The sequence below is a fragment of the Pyrus communis genome, chromosome 6, assembly GCF_041283825.1.
Source record: "Pyrus communis isolate YQ-2024b chromosome 6, ASM4128382v1, whole genome shotgun sequence".
Classification (NCBI taxonomy): domain Eukaryota; kingdom Viridiplantae; phylum Streptophyta; class Magnoliopsida; order Rosales; family Rosaceae; genus Pyrus; species Pyrus communis.
In genome coordinates, this window is record NC_142570.1 from 20,042,121 (window position 1) to 20,065,669 (window position 23,549).

At 43.8% G+C, this 23,549-nt stretch overlaps 1 protein-coding gene and 1 pseudogene across 1 annotated transcript; both read right to left on the reverse strand.

The window, feature by feature from the left end:
• Positions 1–300: 300 nt before the first annotated feature.
• On the reverse strand, positions 301–1,694 carry LOC137711656 (ethylene-responsive transcription factor 5-like; annotated as a pseudogene).
• Positions 1,695–14,182: 12,488 nt separating this feature from the next.
• Positions 14,183–19,283, reverse strand: LOC148696410 (uncharacterized). Its single transcript, XM_088696216.1, has 5 exons — positions 16,007–19,283; positions 15,548–15,924; positions 15,250–15,477; positions 14,973–15,176; positions 14,183–14,897 (listed from the first exon to the last, which is right to left on the reverse strand). The coding sequence occupies exons 1-5, from the start codon at positions 17,577–17,579 to the stop codon at positions 14,256–14,258; spliced, it is 3,024 nt and encodes a 1,007-aa protein (XP_088552342.1). The 5' UTR covers positions 17,580–19,283; the 3' UTR covers positions 14,183–14,255.
• Positions 19,284–23,549: the final 4,266 nt, after the last annotated feature.

Below are 23,549 nucleotides of genomic sequence, written 5' to 3' on the forward strand. Positions count from 1 at the left end.
TACTAAAAGACATGTATATATTATTGAAAAAAATGAATGAAACGCTGAAATATGGAAATAATTGATATCCTTTTTTATCCAATTTTTTGTTTAAAAAACCATTGGGTATTAAGTAACTCACAGATAAAATTTGACCAAAAAAAAAAAGTAACTCACAGATAAATTAGATTCAAGGAGAGCAGCAAACATGCTAACTTTTCTTTTCATGGTATTTTGATAAGAAAGTTTTGGATGGAAGTTATTATGCGTAAATTTGTTTAACGTGGAGCCTTAAATAAAATTATTTACGAGAAGCTCAAATGTTCAACCGAATAAAATTCAAGTAAACAGAAGTGACAAGAACATATCAAATCAATCATCACACCCACTGTCCCACTAGATCAAGATTTATTCAAACAACTGACGTCTCCGTTGTCGGAAAATCTCACGCACGTATATCATCAATTATATACTTTCTTTTTTCCTAAACAATTCAAAAAAAATAAAAATAAAAAACCAGCTTCTAATTTCTAATCACACACCAACGTTAAATCCCTCATACGACCATAAGCTGTGGACAACCCACGGCTGGATGAGGATATAACGGCGACAATGGAGGCACGTTAAAAACTCCTTTCACGTCCTCCTTCTACGAGTCCCAGAACGCCATCCAACTTGACGGCGTCAATGGAGTTTCCGTCAACTTCTCCTTCTTTACAACCACCACCGCCTTCGCATCTTCTCTGTGTTCCTGACGACGTCGTTTTCTCTCCACGGACGCGACTGGCTCGGCCTTACCGGCTTCGAGCGGGAAGTTGAGGATCGATTTGGCGCCGCGGAGCTTGAACGCCGCTCGATCGTATGCCCTTGCTGCCTCTATCGCCGTGTCGAAGGTCCCCAGCCAGACCCGGGAGCCTCTGCGGTTCGGGTCCCGGATCTCCGCCGCGTACTTGCCCCACGGCCTTTGTCGGACTCCCCGGTAGTGCTTCTTCTTCTCTTCGTTCGAACTCGCTTTCTGAACCGTCGCCGGCTTCACGGCGACCTGGTCCGAGCTCGCGAACTGGATCCACTCTGTTTTGTTCGGGAGCGAGATTGTGAGCGCAGGCTTTCGGATCGAGTTGGCGGGTTTCGGATCCGTTTGCTTCAGAATTTGAGGCTTTTGCTCAAATTCAAAGTAATCGTCGCTGACTAGAGGCTTTGAATCGAACTTGAACGAGTTTTGCGAACTCAAATTTGTGGATTTAGGAGTTGTGAGGTCAATTGCTTGGGGTTTTTCTTCGAAATCAAAGAAACCGGCGGAGTTAAACTCGAAGATGTCACTGGAGTCCAAGTAATCGGAGATTTCGATGGAGGAGTCGAAAGTGGAAGATGATTTGGAGCAAAACGACTCGGATTGGGACCTGGAGAGGTCAGAATTGTCCTCGGCACTCCACTGGTTTTGAGTGAAGCTGGAACCGGGGTCACTGGGCTCGGTGGCGCAGCTCTTCACCGGCGAGAACTCTCCGAGAAGATGGTGTTTGATGAGCTCGAGCGCCGAGACCTGATCTAAAGCCATTGCTAACAATTTTTTTAGCAAGTATCTATTTTTCCTATCAATCTCTGAGCTCTAAGAGTTGTAGAGAGAGAAAAAGGGAGGGAGGAGAGAGAGAGAGGAAGAGAGAGAGGTTTTGAATGTTTTGCAGAGAGTGGAGATTTGGGAGTGGAATGGAAGATGGGGAGGGCGTGGGGATATATATTATATACAAGTGGCCGAGGGTGGACAAAAAGGAGACGACCTTCATGCTGAGGTTCCATGAGAAAGGGCTCGAAGCATCCCATGACCTTTTCTTCTGTGGGGCCCATTTAGTCCTATCCACCGTTGGATGCCTCATCTCACTTTCATTCTTTCATTTCAAGTAGTTGATGGAGCAATAGGGTGCTCTTAGGCTGATCTCGTTGTCTTTTTCTTGTGAGTTTTAATAATTCTAGTTAAGATGTGTGCCTGTGAGTCTAATTTTTGAATTATTTTTCTTTTTATCCGAACCAGTTCAAAACATACATGCATCCAAACTCGATGATGATTTTCATTTTCCAAACACATCTTATCATGTAGTAACACGTAGTAGAAACAATCCCACATATTTTTATATCTCATGAAAAAGATTATCTAGGAAAATAAACACAATCCAGTTAAAAATATAATGTATCAAAGTTAACAATTATTTTTCGTTTTCAGATATATGTGTTGGTTATTTTGTAATTTAGCACCATCTAGACCACATATTAATACTACTCACTTTATCAACCCAAAACTAATGAAATTATAATTATAATCTTTGATATATAACTGAAAAAAATTTGTAAGAAAAGAAAGAAATGTAGGCATTAAAGTAATTTTGAACAAACAACTGTTTGTTTTTTTATCCTAAATCTCGGCCATGTCACCCAATCATGATTCTCTAAACACACACAGAGACTCTCTCTCTCTCCACTGCCAACACTTTTTTTTTTTTTTTTCTTCTTCTGATGCCTGCATAACTCCTACCAAAAAAATAATAATAATAATAACAACCCCAAACCAATTCTCCTAGTAGTGTTGTATATGTTTATCATTTTGTCGTCTTATGCTCAATTGTAGCTAATTTTGAGGATTTGAGATTGGTTAAGCAGTGGTTAATATCGTGGATGCTTCCAAAAAGTGCATCTTTGCAGCAGAACATGATAATTATCCTCAGTTTAATCGCTCAGTGGAATCATCACCAAAACGTAGACAAAGTCGTAGGTCATCCATGCAGGTTAGGACACGAGTTAATCAACATTAGATTTGGTCATCTCAGGCTTAATTATTCACTAATCTCTGTATTTTAGTTGGAGACCCTTAATATTAATTTAAAATTTGGAGACGAAACTTTGACATTAACGTGCAAGAAAGTAAAATCCAACCCGAAGGAATTGCTTTCCCTCGTTGTCCCGTTTTGTTCCAGAAACAATTTGTTTCAAATACTCTAATAAATATTTTCATATTTTATTCATTGCTTGAATTATAATTCATCGGCTTCTGTAAAGCTAGCTAGCGACTTTATTTAACAGAGTAAATTATTTTAATCTTAATTTCTGCTAATGGATGTGTGAACTAAACATTTCTCTTTGATTTTCCGTTGCAACGTCTGAACATGGTAATCAAATTTTGTTCTTTTTAATGTCTTGTCTAAGTAATCAAGGTTCATTCTTCATCTACCTCATTCTCTACGTTCTTTAGAAACAATGCAAATTCTGCTTCATATACTATAAAAAAGTATAGAAAACTTCATTTTAATCCTTGGCAAATATGACTTTTAGATTAAAACCATGAGTAAGATCAAAATATAATTTTAGTCCCTTCATATATTAATAACCCTCATTTATTAATTATATTTTATTTTTTAATTATTTCTCTTTTTCTTTCTGATTTTTAATGTATTAATTTTATTTCATTTATAATTTTCATTTCATTTATCGTAATATATTTTGTTGTAAACATTTAGATAAACTAATTTTTGTTATACAATATATTTTGATGTACATTGTCTTCTTCATTTAGGTACATTAAATTCATTATAATACATTTCGGTGCATACATTTAGGTACACACATTTCGGTACATAAATTTCGATACAAACATTTAGGTACATTAATTCAATATAATACATTTTGGTACTAACATTTCGGTGCATACATTTAGGTACATTAATTTAATATATTACATTTCAGTGCATATATTTAGGTACATACATTTCGGTACTAACATTTAAACACATTAGTTCAATATAATACATTTCGGTACTAACATTTATGTACATTAATTGAATCTTTCAAGTTTGAAGAATGTTAAGTAAAATTAATAAATTAGAGGTCAAGAAATAAATTAAAATTTGTATGTTAATAAATTTATATATTTAATGGGAGACATTAAATAAAATACACATTAATTATTTTGAATTAAGGACACATCAAAGGATTATAATTAATATGTAATCTAATACCAGGTTTATTTTAAATTTCAATCTTCTTGAATGATTAAAGTTAAAAAAAAAACCCCAAGAAAAGTATTATTGACCCAGAAAACGATATACAAATTATATTTGTTGATGCTTTTGGGAAGTAGTAGAAATATTTTATTTTTCTTCAATTCAAATACGTTTACGATTGTAAATTGCCTACTAATTATCGGATCATATACGTACACAAGTTAAAATGAATATAACAACCCATTTCATACGTACTATTATTTTTTTAATTCGCAAATGAATTCTCGATTTGTCTTGATGATGATTAACTTTTAGTATGAGCCGTGTCAAGAGCTTTATAAAAGTTAGGTTTTTTTAGTCAAAATGATTCCAAAAATTGTCATAACTCCTTACTTTGATCCTGAAATTTAAAATCGATAAAAGTGGTGTTTGATATTGTCCATCGTCAATCATTTTGGTTTTTTTTTTTTTGTAAAAAAATCTTCATTAAATTAAAGAAATCACCAGTTCAAGTGTAGAAGTTGATTTGACAAAAATATCAATTTAACGCAGTTTTTCACAAAACACCCAAAATTATTAACGGTGGACAATCTCAGCTGCTACTTCTACCAATTTTAAATCTTAGAGACCAAAGTAAAGAGTTATGCCAATCTAAATGGTCATTTTGGCTAAAAAGCCTAAAAGTTAGTATGTATCGATGTACAAATTAAGAGTTTATATGCTTTGCTTGATACATATTGCGGTGCCAGGAGCTTCATAAGTGTCCACTGCTAAGTCCAACTGTGAATCCATATCGTTCACAATTTAGCCATTTAGAATCGATATCATGGTTAATATCAAGCCATATTAATAGACTTCAAGTGTACATGTGATTTTATCACAAAAAGCCTTGGTGCAATTAGAAGTAAACCTTGAATTATTGTTTTACTTTTTGATAGGAGATTCTCTTCACATAAGTTCTAGACTTGTACTGAGCCAACATTACACCAACATGTATAATCTTTAATGGTAGAACTGCAAAATAGAAGATAAATATTATCAACTATTTCTTGGTTTAGGGATATGTATCAAACATTGTTTCTGTTTTTCTTTTATATTTTTAACTAAAAACAAATATTTGAGTATACAAAGACCTGATGCTTTTGGGAACCAAATTAAAAGGTCTCATTTAGTCTGCCTCGACCAGTCTAATTGATAAAGTCCAATAGGGACCCGAGCCCTTTAATATATTTCTTTGTCTGAGTTAATTGCCAATGGTTAAATAAAATAAAAATAAAAATAATAAAAAAATAAAAAAAAAGCTGATAAGAAAGTTCTGAAATTTAATGTTAGATCTACATTTTCACGCAAGTAGGCACTTTCAATTAGTGTATAGAAGAAGGGCTTACATTTTCAATGTCTTGTGGGGCATCAGTTTGCACAACCCAACTTTTATTTTTTTCCAAACGATAAAGATTTTGATTAGATTGTTATAATACTGTTTAATTCTTCCGTATAAATATTGAATAATCACTCGAAAAAATGCGTTACTTACTGTTTGGACCCAAATTATTATTGCTGGGCCGAGTAGCAGGATGCGTTCGGCCCAAGGTGATGACAAGTAATATGGGCCGAATAATAAGGCCCGGTCCAGCTGGCAGGGTCGGCCAAATCCTATCAGAAGTAGTCCAGATAAATAGAAAGGTCGAGGAAGTCCTGGTGCAACTAGGATTCTCGACCAGCAAGGAATGAAGTCCCGAAAAAAGGAAAATTCAGAATCCCAGTAGGAGTAGGTTTGTTCGAGGAAGAGGCGAATTGGGACAAGGACTCCCAATCCAAATCGGAGTCGGTTTCAGGGAATGGGGCACTATAAATACAAGAAATCATGCAACAGAAAGGGACCTTCAACTCAGCATACAATTGCCCTGCGCAAAACCTCTCAATCACCTTGAGATTTTTTCCTTTTCTTTTTCCTGCCGACACACCTTCAGTTTGGATAAACAGCACTGTGGAAGCAACCGGCGAGCACCTTCAGTTTGGATAAACAGCACTGCTGCCGCAGAATCAGCCGACCAAGAAGCATCTTCAGTTTGGATAAACAGCACTGCGTCGAGGTCGACCGATTATCTATCCAAGTCTCGGTCGAGAAAGGTTTTCGAACCTTTGTTGGCAGAGGTCACTTTACTAAGCTTTCTCGGCATAGTTAGGTGTTACGAATTACATTGCTCGGCGTACTGGTCGCCGAGTGGTTTTATGATTGGATACTCACAGGTGAGTTTCAGGGTTCGGCACTCCGACGGCCGAACTACGTTTACCATCAAGACATATATCACGTTCGAGTACCTATGCCCATACACCTTGGTCTCGATTCGACGTGCTTATACTCTCACGAATATAATCACAGTGACCGAATCGGGCTCGGACGATTTGTGAACTCCGCAGAATTAGCAGCCTTGTCTTCAGGCTGTAGAACCCAGAGACCGAGAGTGTTCCTTCCTCGGTCGCAATCGCAAGTTAAAGAAGTCAGCAACGCGCTCAGAGCTACATCAACAAATTTTACTCCTCGGCCAGACTCGGCCGACGAGTTGGCACGCCCCGCATTCGACCGCAGTAGGACGTAGTTAGCTTATTAATTATTCGGCCTGCGCGCCACGTAGGTTTTGTAATTTTTAGGATCAACATTTTGGCACGCCCAGTGGGATCATTGTGCTAAACCTTCGGAGTTCATGACCATTGAGACACGGTCTACGAAGCAGAAAACAACCATGGGAAAGTCAACAACTGACTTGCCAGTGCAAGGCCTTGGGCAGGATTTGCATTCTACAAAAAATCCGATCATAATTGCGCCGCCCGAGGCCACTAGTATAACACGCCGGGAGAATGAAGTCTGTCTCGGCGGACAACCTTACAACCCCACAGTCCCGAATCAAACAGCTGGAATGTTCATGGAAGGGATTGTAGAAGATTGTGATGACGATGGTGGAGAAGGTTCCGATCCACCAACTAGGACATTCCTTCGAAGACGACTGGATGAACAATATCGTCAGGTCGAGCAGTCGATTGGTCAGAAGATGAATGATTTGCTAGACGCAATACGTAGTAATAGCGATACACAGACCAGAATGCTTGAACTACTAGTCAGTAAAGCTTTCGAAGATGGCCAGGTCGGCCAACCACGGCAGCTCCCGACGAATGTGCCCATACCAGCCGAGAGAGGGTCCGCTCGGCCACAATCAGTCCCCTTAGAAAGAAGAGGACCAGGGAATAGAGCCGAGGGACCAAGCCAGGGAGAAGAAGTCGCCTCCATAAACGTGACCGAAGTCCAGAGAATGATTGATTCGGCCCTAAAAAAAGGGCTGAAGTTTCCAAAATTCATTCACCCGTACCCAGCTTATGTGGAAAGGTTTGAATACCCACGAGGATTTAAGATCCCCGATTTTAGCCTCTTCGCCGGGGAATCATCATTATCCTCACTAGAACATGTGGCTCGGTTCACAGCGCAGTGTGGGGACGTCAATAGTGATTTTTACAAACTACGACTGTTTAACTTTTCACTGACAGGCTCAGCTTTCGCCTGGTACATTAATCTTCCACCCAACTCCGTGCAGAGTTGGGAAGAGTTGGTCGAAAAGTTCCATGAACAATTTTATCGGCCAGGGATGGAGATGTCCGTATCCTCCTTGGCCAGGATGGCTCAAGCATTTGATGAATCTCCAATGGAATACCTAACAAGGTTTAAATCGGCCAGGAATTGGTGCCGAGTGCCACTCCCCGAAGTAGAATTCGTCAGGATCGCCCTCAACGGATTAGACGTGGAATACAAAAAGAAGTTTCTGGGGGCAAATATTCGAGATATGTACGAACTTGCTCAACACGTCGAACAATATGAGTATCTGCTCCGAGAAGAGAAGATATCAAAGTCACCATCCCGGGGGACGTTGTATAAGAACCCCACGGTGAGCTATGCATCGGCCGAAAATGAAGACCCTCAGTACGCTAGTGTGGATGCAGCCGAGATAATAATAGACAAGCCCTATGTTTGCAAGGCTTTGGCACAAGTAAATACCAAAGACGCCAAAACACGTTTGACCGCCGAGGAAACGGCTAAGTCATCAAAAGTATACACTTTTGATATCACCAAAGCTGACGCAATTTTCGATCAATTATTGGCAGCAAAAATCATCAAGCTTCGGCCGGGGCATACTATCCCTAAGGCCGATGAATTAAAAGGAAAGATATACTGCAAATATCATAATTCTAATAAGCATGCAACCAATAATTGTGTTGTGTTCCGGGACACAATTCAAAGCTGGATTGAAAAAGGAAAGTTGAAATTTCCGGAAAAGATGGCGGTCGACGTTAATCCTTTCCCTTCAACAACGATTGGTATGGTGGATGCTCACCTTCCCAAAAACAAAGGGAAGGCCGAATATGTCCCGGTGCAGCATATCCGTCGACCAAATGGTCAAACAAGACTAAAGCTTGATATCTTTTCAAATGCACCACCAACGGAACAATCGGCGCAACCCGCCGATGAGCCGATGACAAGGTCAAAATCCGACGGAACTTGTGGATCGAGGGTGTTATGTGACCATTGTAAAACACCAGTGGAGCCTGGAAGGAAGACATCTTCAACACCACCTGCGGCCCCTACAACATCGTCGACAGGGTTAAGTTCACGACATCAAGTGTTTGATCGACTCGGCCCACAAGTACGGCCGAAAGACCAGACCTCGGTCAGGCGACGTCTGGATTTCGACGCACCTTTCTACAATGAGGATTATTACTCGCGCAATGCTAATAGTTCGGCCTCACCGGCCGATCGCAAAACTTTCAAACCACCAAGGACATCGGATCAACGCTGGTACAGTTACAATTCTCCGACTGGTTTGTATACGGCACTGTCCAAATCCCAAAAACGTCGTCGTCAACGGATAGATTGCATGGCTCGGCGACGAGGAGCGCAGGCCAGCCCGGCCAATCAATGGCAACCAAAACAGGCCGTGGAAGATAGTAGCGAACGGCCAACCCCGACTATCATGACCGAGTTAGCCGAAGGGAAGAAAGTAGCGGAGGCTGATTTCGAAACCACCATAGAGGAGGCTGAGAAACGTATTAAGATCCTTCTCCGGCCTGGGGAAACGAGAGCTCGTCTAGAGTACTTTACAAAAGAGGCCGAAAGGAAACTTTCTCCGTTACCACCGCGCGAGCCGCTTATCAAAATACGGCGCAACTTACACCCTCCGTTCCTCGGTGCATCCATGGAATACATGCGAGAATTTCATAAGAAGTACTCCGCAAATGACTTGTACGGACTCCCCAAGGCATGTCAGGAAGCCCTCGACTTGGCGCTAACTTGCCCTGATGCCGAGCAAATTATCCAGAAAACTTCTGATCCAGCCATTAAAGCTAGGTTTCAACATATCCGGGAGGCTCGGGTCCTTGGTTTTGAGGTCGATCCTTATACAGATATCGACGCCGCCGAATTACCCTTTTCGCTCGAAGACCTTCAGCATTTACGATATCATTTCGAAGTCTTCTCGGCTGTATCGCTCTTCGGCCTCACGGCCGACGAGGAAAAACGGATAGCACGATTGGATACCTATTTAGACACAAGAAACGCCCGGATTGCATATGAAGAACGAGCCCGTGTAACAAAGGACCAACGAAAATCTTCGGCAGTACACATCGCCGAAGGAAATGGCTCACCCGCACTCGATTTGGTTCCCACGTCTCGGATACCGGCTTTTACCGAGGAACTCAAAAGTTTGATCGAGGATTTTCCGACGACTGCTACAGAGGATAGTTCTCCGGAAGACGACGACCATGACCCCATGGGCCCCTCGGTCCTCGAACATATGGAGATCAGTATGGTCCACGTCCTACCAGCTGAATTCCAACCGAGTACCCACCAGTCAAGTTTCTTGGACGGGGACGTAGTTGCCGAGGAAGCAACACAAGTAGACTTCGTCGCAAACGACGACGATAGAGAAAACCAGAGCGGGGACAACCTTAAAGCCGTTTTGGCCGAGATATTTCCCCGCTCCCCCTCGGTTAATCTCCAACACCTGAAGCCGTTGTACGTCACGGCTCACATCGAAGGATTTCCCATTTCTAAAGTGTTTGTCGACTGTGGAGCCACAGTCAACATTATGCCGATATCCGTCATGAAGGCCTTACGTCGTTCTGATAATGAACTCATTCCATCAGGAATCACTATGAGCAGCTTTGTTGGTGACAAATCTCAGACCAAAGGGGTGCTCCCGTTGGAAGTTAGCATTGCCGGCCGTCAACACATGACGGCATTCTTTATCATTGATTCCAAGACCGATTATAACGCATTACTTGGCCGCGACTGGATCCACCAAACCAGTTGCATTCCTTCCTCACTATACCAAGTCCTCATCTTTTGGGATGGCAAATCGGTCGTAATCCACCCAGCCGATAACCAACCATTTGAAACCAACATGATTCAGGCTCGCTATTATGATGATCACGTCGGCTACATCACCCTCCAAGGCCTTAACGAGGATGGGCGGCCGACGAGAATTTCGGTACAAAAAGTGATTGAGGTCGGCGCCGAGACTGTCCAACAGGATTCGGCGAGACTTGGCTTGGCGAACTTGGTCATCAATGCCGATGATTGAGCACACCACGCAAGAACGGCGTCAGGCCGCGGTTTCATCTACAATGGAACGTCTGCTGGCCCATTGGTACGCCATTACCAAGCAACCACATTCTGGCATCAATTTGATCGAATTTCTGGCCGAAGCAGATAACGGCCCCGTTCTATCGTTCGATAAAGTTCAGGCTGCACCGGCCGAACTCGAAGACCATCGACCTCAAGTCAAGGACCCGTTAGAGGAAGTTAACGTAGGCACGGCCGAGGATCCTCGAACATTATTTATTAGTGCGTTACTCCCACCGTCCATGAAGGTCGAACTCCGTAAGCTACTCCATGAGTTTAAAGATTGCTTTGCGTGGAGTTATCATGAAATGCCTGGCCTCGACCGAAACCTTGTAGAACATGAGCTACGCATCAAGGAGGGGTGTAAGCCTTTTCGACAACCTCCTCGCCGATTTTCAAACGAAGTACAACTCGGTATTAAGAAAGAATTAGTTCGGCTTCTGAAGGCCGGGTTTATTAGGACCGCTCGGTATGTCGAATGGTTGGCCAATATCGTCCCCGTGTTAAAGAAAAACGGTGCCCTTCGCATTTGCATCGATTTCTGTAATCTAAATCTGGCTACTCCCAAGGATGAATATATGATGCCGATTTCAGATTTATTAATTGATGCCGCAGCTAATCATGAACTGCTATCTTTTATGGACGGTCATGCGGGTTACAACCAGATTTTCATCGCCGAAGCTGACGTCCACAAGACGGCTTTCCGTTGCCCGGGGGCACTTGGTACTTACGAATGGGTAGTCATGCCTTTCGGCCTCAAGAATGCCGGCGCCACATACCAACGAGCCATGAATATGATCTTCCACGACTTAATCGGTACAATCGTCGAAGTTTATATCGATGATGTGGTCGTAAAATCCAAACGCCGTCAAACACACCTGGACGACCTAAGGCAAGCGTTCCTTCGCATGCGCAAAAACAACCTCAAGATGAATCCGGCCAAGTGTGCTTTCGGTGTTTCGGCCGGTAATTTCCTAGGATTTTTGGTACACCATCGTGGCATCGAGGTCGATGAAAATAAAGCCCGCGCCATCATCAGCGCCCCACCTCCGACGACAAAGAAACAGCTCCAGTCGTTACTCGGGCAGATAAATTTCCTCCGGCGTTTCATCGCCAATTCGGCCGGTAAAATGAAGGCATTCTCTACGCTCCTTAAACTGAAGGAGACCGACCGATTTGAATGGCGCGAAGAGCATCAAACTGCGTTTACGCAGATCAAGGTGGCCCTTTCCACTCCACCAGTGCTCGTTCCACCTTGTCGCAACAAACCCCTTAAGTTATACATTTCGGCAACCGATGAATCCATTGGTTGCCTCCTCGCGCAAGATAATAATGTCGGGCGTGAACAAGCTATCTTTTACCTTAGCCGAAACCTGAATTCCCCAGAGATTAATTATGCACCTGTCGAAAAACTTTGCTTAGCGCTGTTTTTTGCCGCATCCAAACTTCGGCATTACATGCTCCCCACAGTTACGCAGGTCATCGCCCAAACCGACGTAATTCGTTACATGCTGACTCGGCCTATGGCCAAAGGCCGAATCGGGAAATGGACACTCGCCTTATCCGAGTTCAGCCTTCAGTATGTACCACAAAAGGCCGTCAAGGGACAAGCCCTCGCCGACTTCCTGGCACAACACCCATCCCCTTATGGTTTTGTGGGGGGCGACGTCGACATCGGTTTCGTCACCACACGCGATAACCATTGGACTATGCATTTTGATGGTTCCAGTACTTCGACCTCGGCCGGGGTCGGTATCGCAATTCAGTCGCCGGACCACTGCCGATGGTATTTTTCTCTCAAGTTAGATTTCAGCTGCACCAATAATCAGGCCGAGTATGAAGCCCTCATTATCGGCCTCCATGTTTTACACGATCTGCGGGCCCCCCGCATTCTCGTCCTTGGTGATTCTGAACTTGTGATTAACCAGCTGAACGGCGTGTTTCGCTGCATGAGTTGTACTTTAGCTCCCTATCACATGGTCGCCACCTACCTGGCCGAGTCATTCGAACGAATCACATTTGAACACATTTCACGTATTCACAATACTGACGCCGACGAACTCGCCCAGATCGCCTCCGGAGCACAACTCATGGGGGGCAAACTAGGTCGAATTGTGGGAATTGCGACCACGGGTCAACGATCGTACCCCGCCTTGATCAATCAGCAAACTCTCAAACGCGCACACGTAATACGTACAAGGGTAATGTCGCTCCCATCCCTACTAGAATGAGGAGATCCCATAGAAGTATGTGCCGTCGAAGTAGAACCAGATGATTGGAGAAAGACGATGTTACGGTACCTCGATAACCCCAATGGGAAACACGACCGAAGAACGAAGGTGCTCGCCACGAATTATGTGTCGTATCAAAATGAATTATATCGCAAGGGCGAGGATGGTTTACTACTATTGTGCCTCGGCCCACACGAGGCTGCCCAAGTAATGGCCGAGGTACATGAAGGAATTTGCGGAGCACACCAATCTGGACGAAAGATGCGCTGGTTGCTCCGACGACACGGTTATTTTTGGCCCAATATATTAAAGGATTGCATCGAATATGCACGGAGATGCGTATCATGCCAAATTCATGGACCCGTGCAAAGAGCCCCGGCCGTATTGCTACACTCGGTTACTAAACCATGGCCGTTCAGGGGTTGGGCAATGGATGTAATTGGCAAAATCACGCCGTCATCAGGGGCAGCGAAGCACGCATGGATAATTGTAGCAACCGACTATTTCACTAAGTGGGTCGAGGCAAGGTCATACGCCGAATTAACTGCTAAAGAGGTATGCAACTTCGTAGAGGAGAATATTGTGACCAGATTCGGCGTGCCAGAAACAATCATAACTGATAATGGCACTATATTCACGGCCGATAGGTTTAGGGAATACACGGCAAGTTTGAATATCCGACTCGAGCAATCTACGCCGTACTACCCACAGGCAAACGGACAGGCCGAGGCAAGCAACAAAGTGTTGATCGGCATCCTTGAAAAAATGGTAAAAGAGAAACCTGGTTTGTGGCATTTAAAGTTATATGAAGCATTATGGGCATACCGAACTTCACCCCGGTCGGCCACTGGAACAACTCCTTATGCGTTAACTTATGGACACGATGCTATGTTACCGGTCGAGTTGAGTATAAGCTCGTTGCGAGTAATCGAGCAGAATGATTTATGCAGTATTGAATACAGTCAAGCGATGCGACAAGAGTTGGAAGACTTAGAAGAAAGTCGAATCGACGCAGGTAACTTGTTGATTGCGCAAAAGAAAATTGCCGAGCGAGCATATAACCAGCGTGTAAGACAAAAAACGTTCGGCGAAGGAGAATTGGTTTGGCAAACTGTGTTGCCTGTTGGAATCAAAGACCCCAGGTTTGGTAAGTGGTCGCCAAATTGGGAAGGGCCATTCATCGTTCACAAAGTCCTCGGCAAGGGGGCATATCATTTACGAGATCGGACGGGTTCAGTTCACAAATTGCCGATTAATGGAAAGTTTTTAAAGAAGTACTACCCAATTACATGGGAAATGCAAGAGTAAGACCATTATACTGACAGCAAAACGACCATTGTATTGATGGCAAAATGAATCATTACAAGAGAACAAATACAATGATTTAAACTCCTAGGGGGTCGAGGGGAGGAAAGTCTCAAGGGCAGCTTTCAGCTCCAGCCACTTCGCCTCGCTCAAAATTATCTCAGCCTGCCGCGTCTTCTTGTTGCACTGCAGTTGCTGGATACGCCGTGCGCCGGCAGCGAAGGCCGTCAGCCGAGCCTTGTTAGCCTCAAAATCCTTCTCAAGCTCGGAAGCAGCAGCCGACCTTTGGCGTCGAAGGTCAGAAATCTGACGCTGGAGGTCAGAGATCTGGCGATCAAACTCGGTCAGCTTTGCTTTCTTTGCCTTGAAAGCCTCCATCTCTACTTGGCCAGCCTCATGTGCGACCTTGGCCACCTTCAAATCGTCCTCGGTCTGTAGGGCACGCTCGAAGATAAGAAAGTGTTGCCGAGTCCGCTCCAGGAGGTCGGTTAGGAAAGAGATGCCCTCCGGGCTCAGGTGACCACCACTGGCGAGGTCATTAAGACATTCTCCAACAGAGTCAAGGCCCTTGCACCGGAGAGCTTGGGAGGCAGTCAGAGACAAGACTTCGTGCAGCTTCACGAAGACTTCGGCGGGCGTGGCTCCCGCCGATTCGGCCGGAGCTGCAGAGGAGCCGGCCTCACCGGTCGTGCTCTGAAGAAGAGCGTCAAGCTCCACTTCCCACGACGGCTGCACATAAAAAGAGAACTTAGTGAAGGAAAGAAAGACGTGATATAAGGCATAAAAAAGGGAAGTGTTTTAGACCTGCCGAGAAGAGACTTCGGCCATGCCCTCTGGGTCATTGCTCGAACCCAGGGAACTTAATGGCCGAGCCCAGTGCCTTAGACCGCTACGCAATTCACGCGGCCGGTGGAGGTCATCTACATTTGATGGCCACGATGGCGGCCAAGAAATGTAAACAACGCCCCTCGGCGCATAAAATTGCCGGTGAAATGAATGTTCGGGCACCTGACATTTAATAGTTTAAAAAAAAAAAAAAAAAAAAAAAAATTTAATTCACACAAGGAAAAGCAAGACTTACAAAGGCCGAAGAGACTTCCTGCGGAGGAATGGGAGGGTCTTCGTCCTGCGGGTGGATCGGCGTTTCAGCCGTGGCCTCAGGATCGGCAACAGGTCTCTTGCCACGATCCGCCGCAGTAGGACGTGGTCGAGCGGTCGCCTCGACGACCGAAGGAGGATGGACGGGAGGAGAGTTGACTGGTCGACGACGGCGTTCCAACGGAACTTCATCACTCTCGCTCTCGACATCCTGAACAAAAGATATCATTTAGCATTACGACCGGAAACCTAACCAACCAAGAGTAGGAGCAGAATTATACCTCCAAAACGACCGTTGGAGTCGAGGGAGCTTCGGCAGGCGCAGCCGACTTCCCCGTTTCAGGCGCCACGACCGGCTCCGAAGCTGCAGCAGGTGCAACGATTGGATCGGCTGGGGCAGCCGGCACAGAAGGAGAGCCGGCGGGAGTAGGCGTCCCAGTAGTGTCACTGGGGACGACATGAATTTCCCGGTCGCCCTTCTTTGCAAATTTCTTGACGCGTTTAGAAGGGCGATGGGCCTCCTCCGCCGGCTCGGCCTCTCGGGGGGGGCGTTTGGAAGGGACCGTCCGCTCGGTGACAAGGGTCCTCTTCTTGGGCACAAACTTCTTTGCCCTTGCCACCGCGGCGACCACCTCGACCGTCTTCGACCCGCGACCCCCTGAAATAGCAAAGTAATTAGTAACAAGTACAAGTGAGTTTCTCTGTTTCTGAGGTAGCAAAGTAATTAGTCAACAATATACCTTGGACCGACTCCTTAGTTTGAGTCGAGGGCGCTGGTCTGGGCCGGTCACCAAACACTTTGCTCACCACGTCTTCGGCCGAGGCACCGAAGAAGTCGCCAGTGTACTCGTCCCACCAGTCCCCAAATGTGTCGGTGCCCAAGGATTCCGGAACGGTTGGCCGAAGACGGAACTTCTTGCACCGATCCTGAAACTCTTGCTCCATCGACCGGCACTCCCTCTCGCAAGAACCAGAAAGACGTCCCCGGCTCAGGAGGGAACGAGAGACGATCAGGGGTACGGGGCAACCTTGGAGGTAGCCGAGCTGTCGGGCGACAAAGTGAGGCTGGTAGACCTCCCAACCGGCTCGGCGGGCATCGCAACCAAGGGGAAGGTCGCGAGCCAGTACGATTGACCCCCAGGACTGACGAAAGCCTGCGTCCTCGGCCGCGGACCAAGTTGCCGTCGGGAGCCCGATTGAAGCAGGATACTCCTGGCGCCGGCACACCAGGAACTCGTCGTCCGAAAGGACGTCAAGGCCGAAAAAGTGCTTGAGGACCTCGTCAGCCCGGTGAGGAGGAGCCGGTCGAGAGGCAAATTGGGGGCCGAGGGCGGCCGAGCGCTGGAAGGCGGGGACCTCAGGCCGAAGGGTGGAGAAATAGACCTGCAGCCAGAGTTGGAAAACCCAGAGGGGCCCATTCTGGTGCGGGTCAATCTTGTTGACGGTCGTCTCGGCCAAGCAACGAAAAAGGTTGGCGAGAATAGCCGGGCTAAGCGCCAGAGAGTGACCACTAGCCAGGGCCTGGGCCACTGGCATGTTCTCGACCAAGCACTTGTTCGACCTGGTACAACAAATAAATTTGTTGTACCAATAGAAGAGGAAGGCTTCATGTTCTCCCTTCCTGAGACTCTCCTCGCCTCGGCCGGCGAAATGGAGAATCAGAGTATTGTAGTTGAAGAAGTTCTTGTGAAGCTTCTGAACTTCTTCTCTTGAAGGCTCCCGACCGCCTCGGCTGAGCGTTTCGACAGCCCGCTCGTCGAAAAGCGCCTTCAGGTCGAGGAGGGAGGGGCTTCCAGAAAGAGCGGCATCGATTGGGAGGCCGGATGGTGGAGTCCCAAGAATGGCCGAGATGTCGAGGATCGTAGGGCCGAGGGGTCCAAATGGAAGGACCATGGTGTTGGTGGCCGAACACCATAGGGTCAAGGCCGCCATAAGCAGCTCTTTGTCCATGGCAATCTCCATGGTCGAGAGCAGGATGGCATCATAGATGCCAAGGGCTTTCCACTTCTCGCCGAAGATTGATCTCATTCGATCCACCCAGGCGGCCCAGGCTGTGGTGGTCGAGGGCCAAGCTCCTTGAGGCCGAGCCAAGCACCATTTGGACCAGTCGACCCCTTGAAACAGGGGTGCTAGGCACTGCTCCTTGAGAAGGGTGGTGATGGACATCGGCACGGCATCTCTGAAAAGGGGGCCCAGAATCTGATGAGTCGTGGCCATGTCATTTTCGAAGCGTAGGGTTTTGATTGCGCTCCGATCGATGAAGTCTTTGCACTTGTTGATTTCGTCGGAAAGTTTTGAGATAAAGGAGGCCATTGGAAGAAGAAGAAATTGCAGAAAGGAAAACTGGGAAGAAATCGCAGAAGGAAGAACTGGGAAGTTTGATTGGGACGAACAAGAATGAGGAAATTGAAATTTTAGGATTTCTGAAAGCGTAAAAGGCGAATGGCAGAAATATGGGTATTTATAGGCTTTTCAGGATGAATATCAAACGTCTGGGATTCAAAAAGCACTGGTTCAAATTGGGGGGAAATTTAACCGTGAAGGGTTCAATCATTTCGGATATGTTGGGAACCTGCGAAGAGGGGATCGAGGAGTCGAAAATCCAGGACGCACGATTGTGTGCGACGCCAGTTTTAAGGCATTAATGAGGATGAGATGTTCCAGTTATTACACGGTCTCGAAGCCCACGATTGAAAGTTTTAAGAACGGCGGAGAATCGACACGTGGCCACGCGTTGGGGGCAACGAGGAAAGTGCAATCATGTCTAATAAATGCGCAGGAATAACGGTCATTAAGGAAGTAGAGTCCAAAAGAGAAAAACGTTTTCGCTTCTTCAAGGTCGAGGCCCGACCAAGAATTAACGGTCGGCGACCTCAGAAGCGAGGGGGCAATGTTTGGACCCAAATTATTATTGCTGGGCCGAGTAGCAGGATGCGTTCGGCCCAAGGTGATGACAAGTAATATGGGCCGAATAATAAGGCCCGGTCCAGCTGGCAGGGTCGGCCAAATCCTATCAGAAGTAGTCCAGATAAATAGAAAGGTCGAGGAAGTCCTGGTGCAACTAGGATTCTCGACCAGCAAGGAATGAAGTCCCGAAAAAAGGAAAATTCAGAATCCCAGTAGGAGTAGGTTTGTTCGAGGAAGAGGCGAATTGGGACAAGGACTCCCAATCCAAATCGAAGTCGGTTTCAGGGAATGGGGCACTATAAATACAAGAAATCATGCAACAGAAAGGGACCTTCAACTCAGCATACAATTGCCCTGCGCAAAACCTCTCAATCACCTTGAGATTTTTTCCTTTTCTTTTTCCTGCCGACACACCTTCAGTTTGGATAAACAGCACTGTGGAAGTAACCGGCGAGCACCTTCAGTTTGGATAAACAGCACTGCTGCCGCAGAATCAGCCGACCAAGAAGCATCTTCAGTTTGGATAAACAGCACTGCGTCGAGGTCGACCGATTATCTATCCAAGTCTCGGTCGAGAAAGGTTTTCGAACCTTTGTTGGCAGAGGTCACTTTACTAAGCTTTCTCGGCATAGTTAGGTGTTACGAATTACATTGCTCGGCGTACTGGTCGCCGAGTGGTTTTATGATTGGATACTCACAGGTGAGTTTCAGGGTTCGGCACTCCGACGGCCGAACTACGTTTACCATCAAGACATATATCACGTTCGAGTACTTGTGCCCATACACCTTGGTCTCGATTCGACGTGCTTATACTCTCACGAATATAATCACAGTGACCGAATCGGGCTCGGACGATTTGTGAACTCCGCAGAATTAACAGCCTTGTCTTCAGGCTGTAGAACCCAGAGACCGAGAGTGTTCCTTCCTCGGTCGCAATCGCAAGTTAAAGAAGTCAGCAACGCGCTCAGAGCTACATCAACAAATTTTACTCCTCGGCCAGGCTCGGCCGACGAGTTGGCACGCCCCGCATTCGACCGCAGTAGGACGTAGTTAGCTTATTAATTATTCGGCCTGCGCGCCACGTAGGTTTTGTAATTTTTAGGATCAACACTTACAAAAGAAATCATTAAATGCATCGTTCCATTACAACGTGGATGAGCATACGAAGCTCAAATGACTCCAACTGTGAAGCTAAAGTATCAACAATGATACTTTCTCACTGACCACATCAGCTCTTCTCTCCCACCCCACAACATACATAACAACGTTGATGAGTCAGACTCTGCGATTAGCTTCTTGAATCCCTCCTCCTCACAACCCAAAGAATTAACACGATAGTATTGGAACATTGTTAGCTTCTTATGGTTAAAGAATAATTCTTTGTTACTTTCAAATTAAAGACTAAAATATATACTTACGTGATTTATCAAAGAAAAATCGTGTTAAAAAAAAAAACTGTGGTTTGTCAGTGAAAAAAAACATCCTTTACATTCAAGAAATCAGATATTATATATCCATAACATTATATGGTGAATTCAGGTACAAACAAAAGATCGAACATAAATTTCACTGTTGGTTTGATCACCTGACCCAATCGAGCTATACTCTTAATTAAGCTTGTGCCTTAAATGATGAGGTAGGGTCCTTTGGGTCAATGGATGGAAGGAGTCAAGCATTGCAATTTGAGCTATAATAATCCAATTGGGTCCCCAAAAACTGGAAAGGGATTTTTTCCGGATTCCTTACACCAAATCTATCAAAGTCACAAATTCGAGCTTTTAAAAGTTGATCAAACGGCTAAAGTTATTATCACTTTTAAAGTGAACCCCTATTTATAACCGTTTGATCAAATTTCAAAAGTTCGGATTTGTAAGCCTTGGTGGACTTGGTAGAAGGGATCCGGAGAGGATCCCTTTCCCCAAAAACCACAAGAAGTCATATCATTTAATATATTTGAAGAATAAGTTTAGAGACAAAACACTTAACAACTGATCGACAATTCTACCACAGGCTTTATGTGCGCGTGATAAAAAGTGAATATTCATCACGGGCTTAGTGAACACGTTGTGGATAATAATATTTTACAACGAATAAATAGTGACCTGTTATGATAAAATAATCTAATACCACAGACTTAGTCAACACGTTGTAAAAATATTAAACCACCACGGGCCTTCAATGTGGTATATTGTTCGTAACCACATTGGATATTTTTTTAGGGAACTTTATCGAAAATCTCCTGTACTATTCACTTTAACGAAAAACTATATTTTTACAGTAAAATGTCAATCCTGATACTATTCACTTTATCTTTTATTTTGTTCTTATCGTTAAAACTCAAAGTTTTCAAATCATTTTTCATTAGTTTTTTTATTTTTTATTTTTTTTTATTTTTTATCTACCACGATCATTAAGTGTGGTAGAATTACACACATTATTAAAAAAAATTCAGAAAGCGGGATTACAAACTTCCCAAAATTCAAGTGAAATCCTTCTGAATTCCTATTTCTTGTGGCTTCCTCTTTATTCTCTGGGCAGACTCCCACCTCCCAGTGCCGACATGAAAACTCCCCACCCGTTCTTAGCCATCTACAAATTTTCCTATTCACCATTTTCCTCTCATTTACCCCTTGTTCTTTCTTCCCTTTCGTACTTGATCTGGGAATATTCCTTTCTCTCTCTCTCTCTCTCTCTCTCTCTCTCTAACTTCTGATTTTCATTTTTTTCTCTGAGAAAACTGTAATAATGGTGAGCTTCTCAGCCCTCTGAGTTTTTACTTAACGATCTTCGTCAATCTGCTAGTAACAAAGCCAAGTCATAACTGGGGACACCAAACAGTTCTAAATAGGTTAAATTACTAGTGTTTTTGTATGTTTGCAATACTCATTGTTGCTGTTGTGAATTAGTCTGTGTAAGTTAACCGCCCTGACCTTCTGCATGAAATCATGCATGATTTTTGCCGGATAGAGTTAAAAAATAGAGCCAACAGATTCCTGTGGGGACCAGGTTTTAAGGGCGTGTTTCGAATTAAACACGAACGGTAAACACAAGTTTTTGAACACTTCATCAATTGAAAGAGTCGTCACAGTATGTTGTATATCTGCAGGCGCTACCTTTGTTGAGTAATTAAGACGATAATTAGTTTCAGTTGGAGAAACTAGTTAACTTGCTGTGTGCTTAAATGAAACTAGGAAAAGGTCTTTGCTGATATTTTACTCTCTTTCATTTCAACGAAAGAATTCAGATTGTTTTGATGCAACAATATTAACGCCAAATACTGATGATATCATTTCAACTGATTTGTCTTTAAAGGGAAATAGAAAAAGAATACTTTCCATTGTGATGAAATTGTTGGAAAAAAAAAGGACTAATTGCAATATTTAATCACAAAGGAAATCAAGAAATAATTTATACAATTATATACCAAAAACTTGTAAGCTCTTCAGCAAATACAATCCTAAAATGCAAATGAATATGAGTTATAAAAACATGAAATTGGTCAACGCAATGTTCAACATTTTGTTCCTAAGACAAGTTTTACGCCTCACTACGATGGTCAAGATCGATCAACATTTCTCTTTTAGGATACAACGATCGCAGCCTAATAATATTAGCACCCTAAACCAGAAGGCTCCGAAAAACTACAATTGTATTGAATACTCCCATAGACTCAATGAGACACTACAACACTCTAATTCTAGTATATGAATGAATATGCAAGTATTCAAGCTATTCATAACTACAAGAGGACTAACCTTTTTCTTTTTTTTTTGGTCAGTACAAGAAGACTAACCTATTTATAAATATCGAAGAGTCATTCCTCAAAATATGTGACTTGTTGTGAAGAGCCATTTCTTGACTTAAAAGATGCATATGTTTGTGAATATGTATCACAAAATAATAGCCTCCTTTCGTGGGTTCCATTTGGTTTATGGAAATGAAGGTCACCACCTTTAATTTTGAAAGCTATCAACTGTACCGTTTCATATTCAAACAGTAATATGTTTGGAAATATAATATAGAGGAAGAGAGAACCAAAGGAAATAGAGAGACGAAAGAGAGATTGGATGGAGAAAATCAGAGCATCATTTCCTTTTCATTAGAGTGCCTCTTTATAAGCTTAGGATTTACATGGTACTAATTAATTACATATTACACACTGGCCCTAGGTGGACATCCACATAACTAATAGTATTTACAACACTCCCCTTAGATGTCCACTAATCAATGATAGTTGTCTCGATAAGACCTTACTTAGAAAAAAATCAAGCGCAATGTTTTATTAAACATTGATAAGGTGTTAGACGCGCATAATGTTGCCTTGCTTAAATTTTGTAGGGGAAACCCAATGGGATAAAAGCATTGCCCAATGGGATAAAAGCATGGCCAAAGTCAAAAGAGCACAACTCGCATATGTCTTGTATACTGTATTATCGAAGACTCTCCCTATTGAAAAACTCCTTTTAGCAAATAACTCCCAGTAAATAAAGTAACCCTTGAATATTTAACTACCATCATTGTTTGAGTTTGTTTTAGTAGAACTAGTTTTTGGAAAGTATCGAAGTTTATTAGGAGTGAATGCCAATAGTCTATGATATTTCTGTAGAGCTTTAGAGCAATCCACAAGAATCTAGGCTATTTTCAGTGAAGCATGTTTGTGTACAAAATAGTTACATATAAGTCAATATTGCTTGTACACAAATACAAATATTAGGAATATTAGCTTTGAAAAGTACTAGTAGTATGGCTGAGCTTGTTAAAGGCCTACCCAAACCAGGAAGGATGTTGACTCAAAAACAAGGGTGTTGCTTTATATTTTCTCGGATGCTGGCTCGCATGAAACTAGGGAGTAGCTAAAAGTTGGGTAAGAATTATGCATGGCAGTAGATAGAACCAGCTCAGTAGAATGATATTGCACAATGCATTAACATAAGAGACGAAGTGACCAGGAAATTGTGGCATTCCACTTGTCAAGGTCATCAATAGGAGGATTGAAGAAGTAAAGAGAGACTTTTTCTACGTAATCCAAACCGCTGGTATTCCAGGTAAGGCGCGGCACAAGCGGTTGAAATATCCCACATCGATCATATCTTTGAGAAAAGAAGAGTTTAAATATCTTAACCTCACTCCAACTATATTGAGGCCCTTTGTAATAAAACTCTGCACCTAACGTATTGTGCCAGTGATAATTACCAAATTTGGCCCCGTCTGTCGCTTTGATAATTGACACAACATACAATATTTTATCAAGGTTGCAGTTGATCTACACCTTTCTAACTCTTTTTAGGTTTCCCAAGGTGTCCCCAGGCAAAGCCCAGGACTAATCCTTCGAGGTACGGTCAGGCGCATATGTGGGGACCTCTCCCAAGAAAGTTT

Coding starts and splice junctions, on each gene's coding strand:
- LOC148696410 (XM_088696216.1), bottom strand. CDS start 17,579: ATGGCCTCCTTTATCTCAAAACTTTCCGACGAAATCAACAAGTGCAAA. Junction 15,925..16,006: donor AACTAAGGAGTCGGTCCAAG/GTATATTGTTGA, acceptor TTGCTATTTCAG/GGGGTCGCGGGTCGAAGACG. Junction 15,478..15,547: donor CTCCAACGGTCGTTTTGGAG/GTATAATTCTGC, acceptor TCTTTTGTTCAG/GATGTCGAGAGCGAGAGTGA.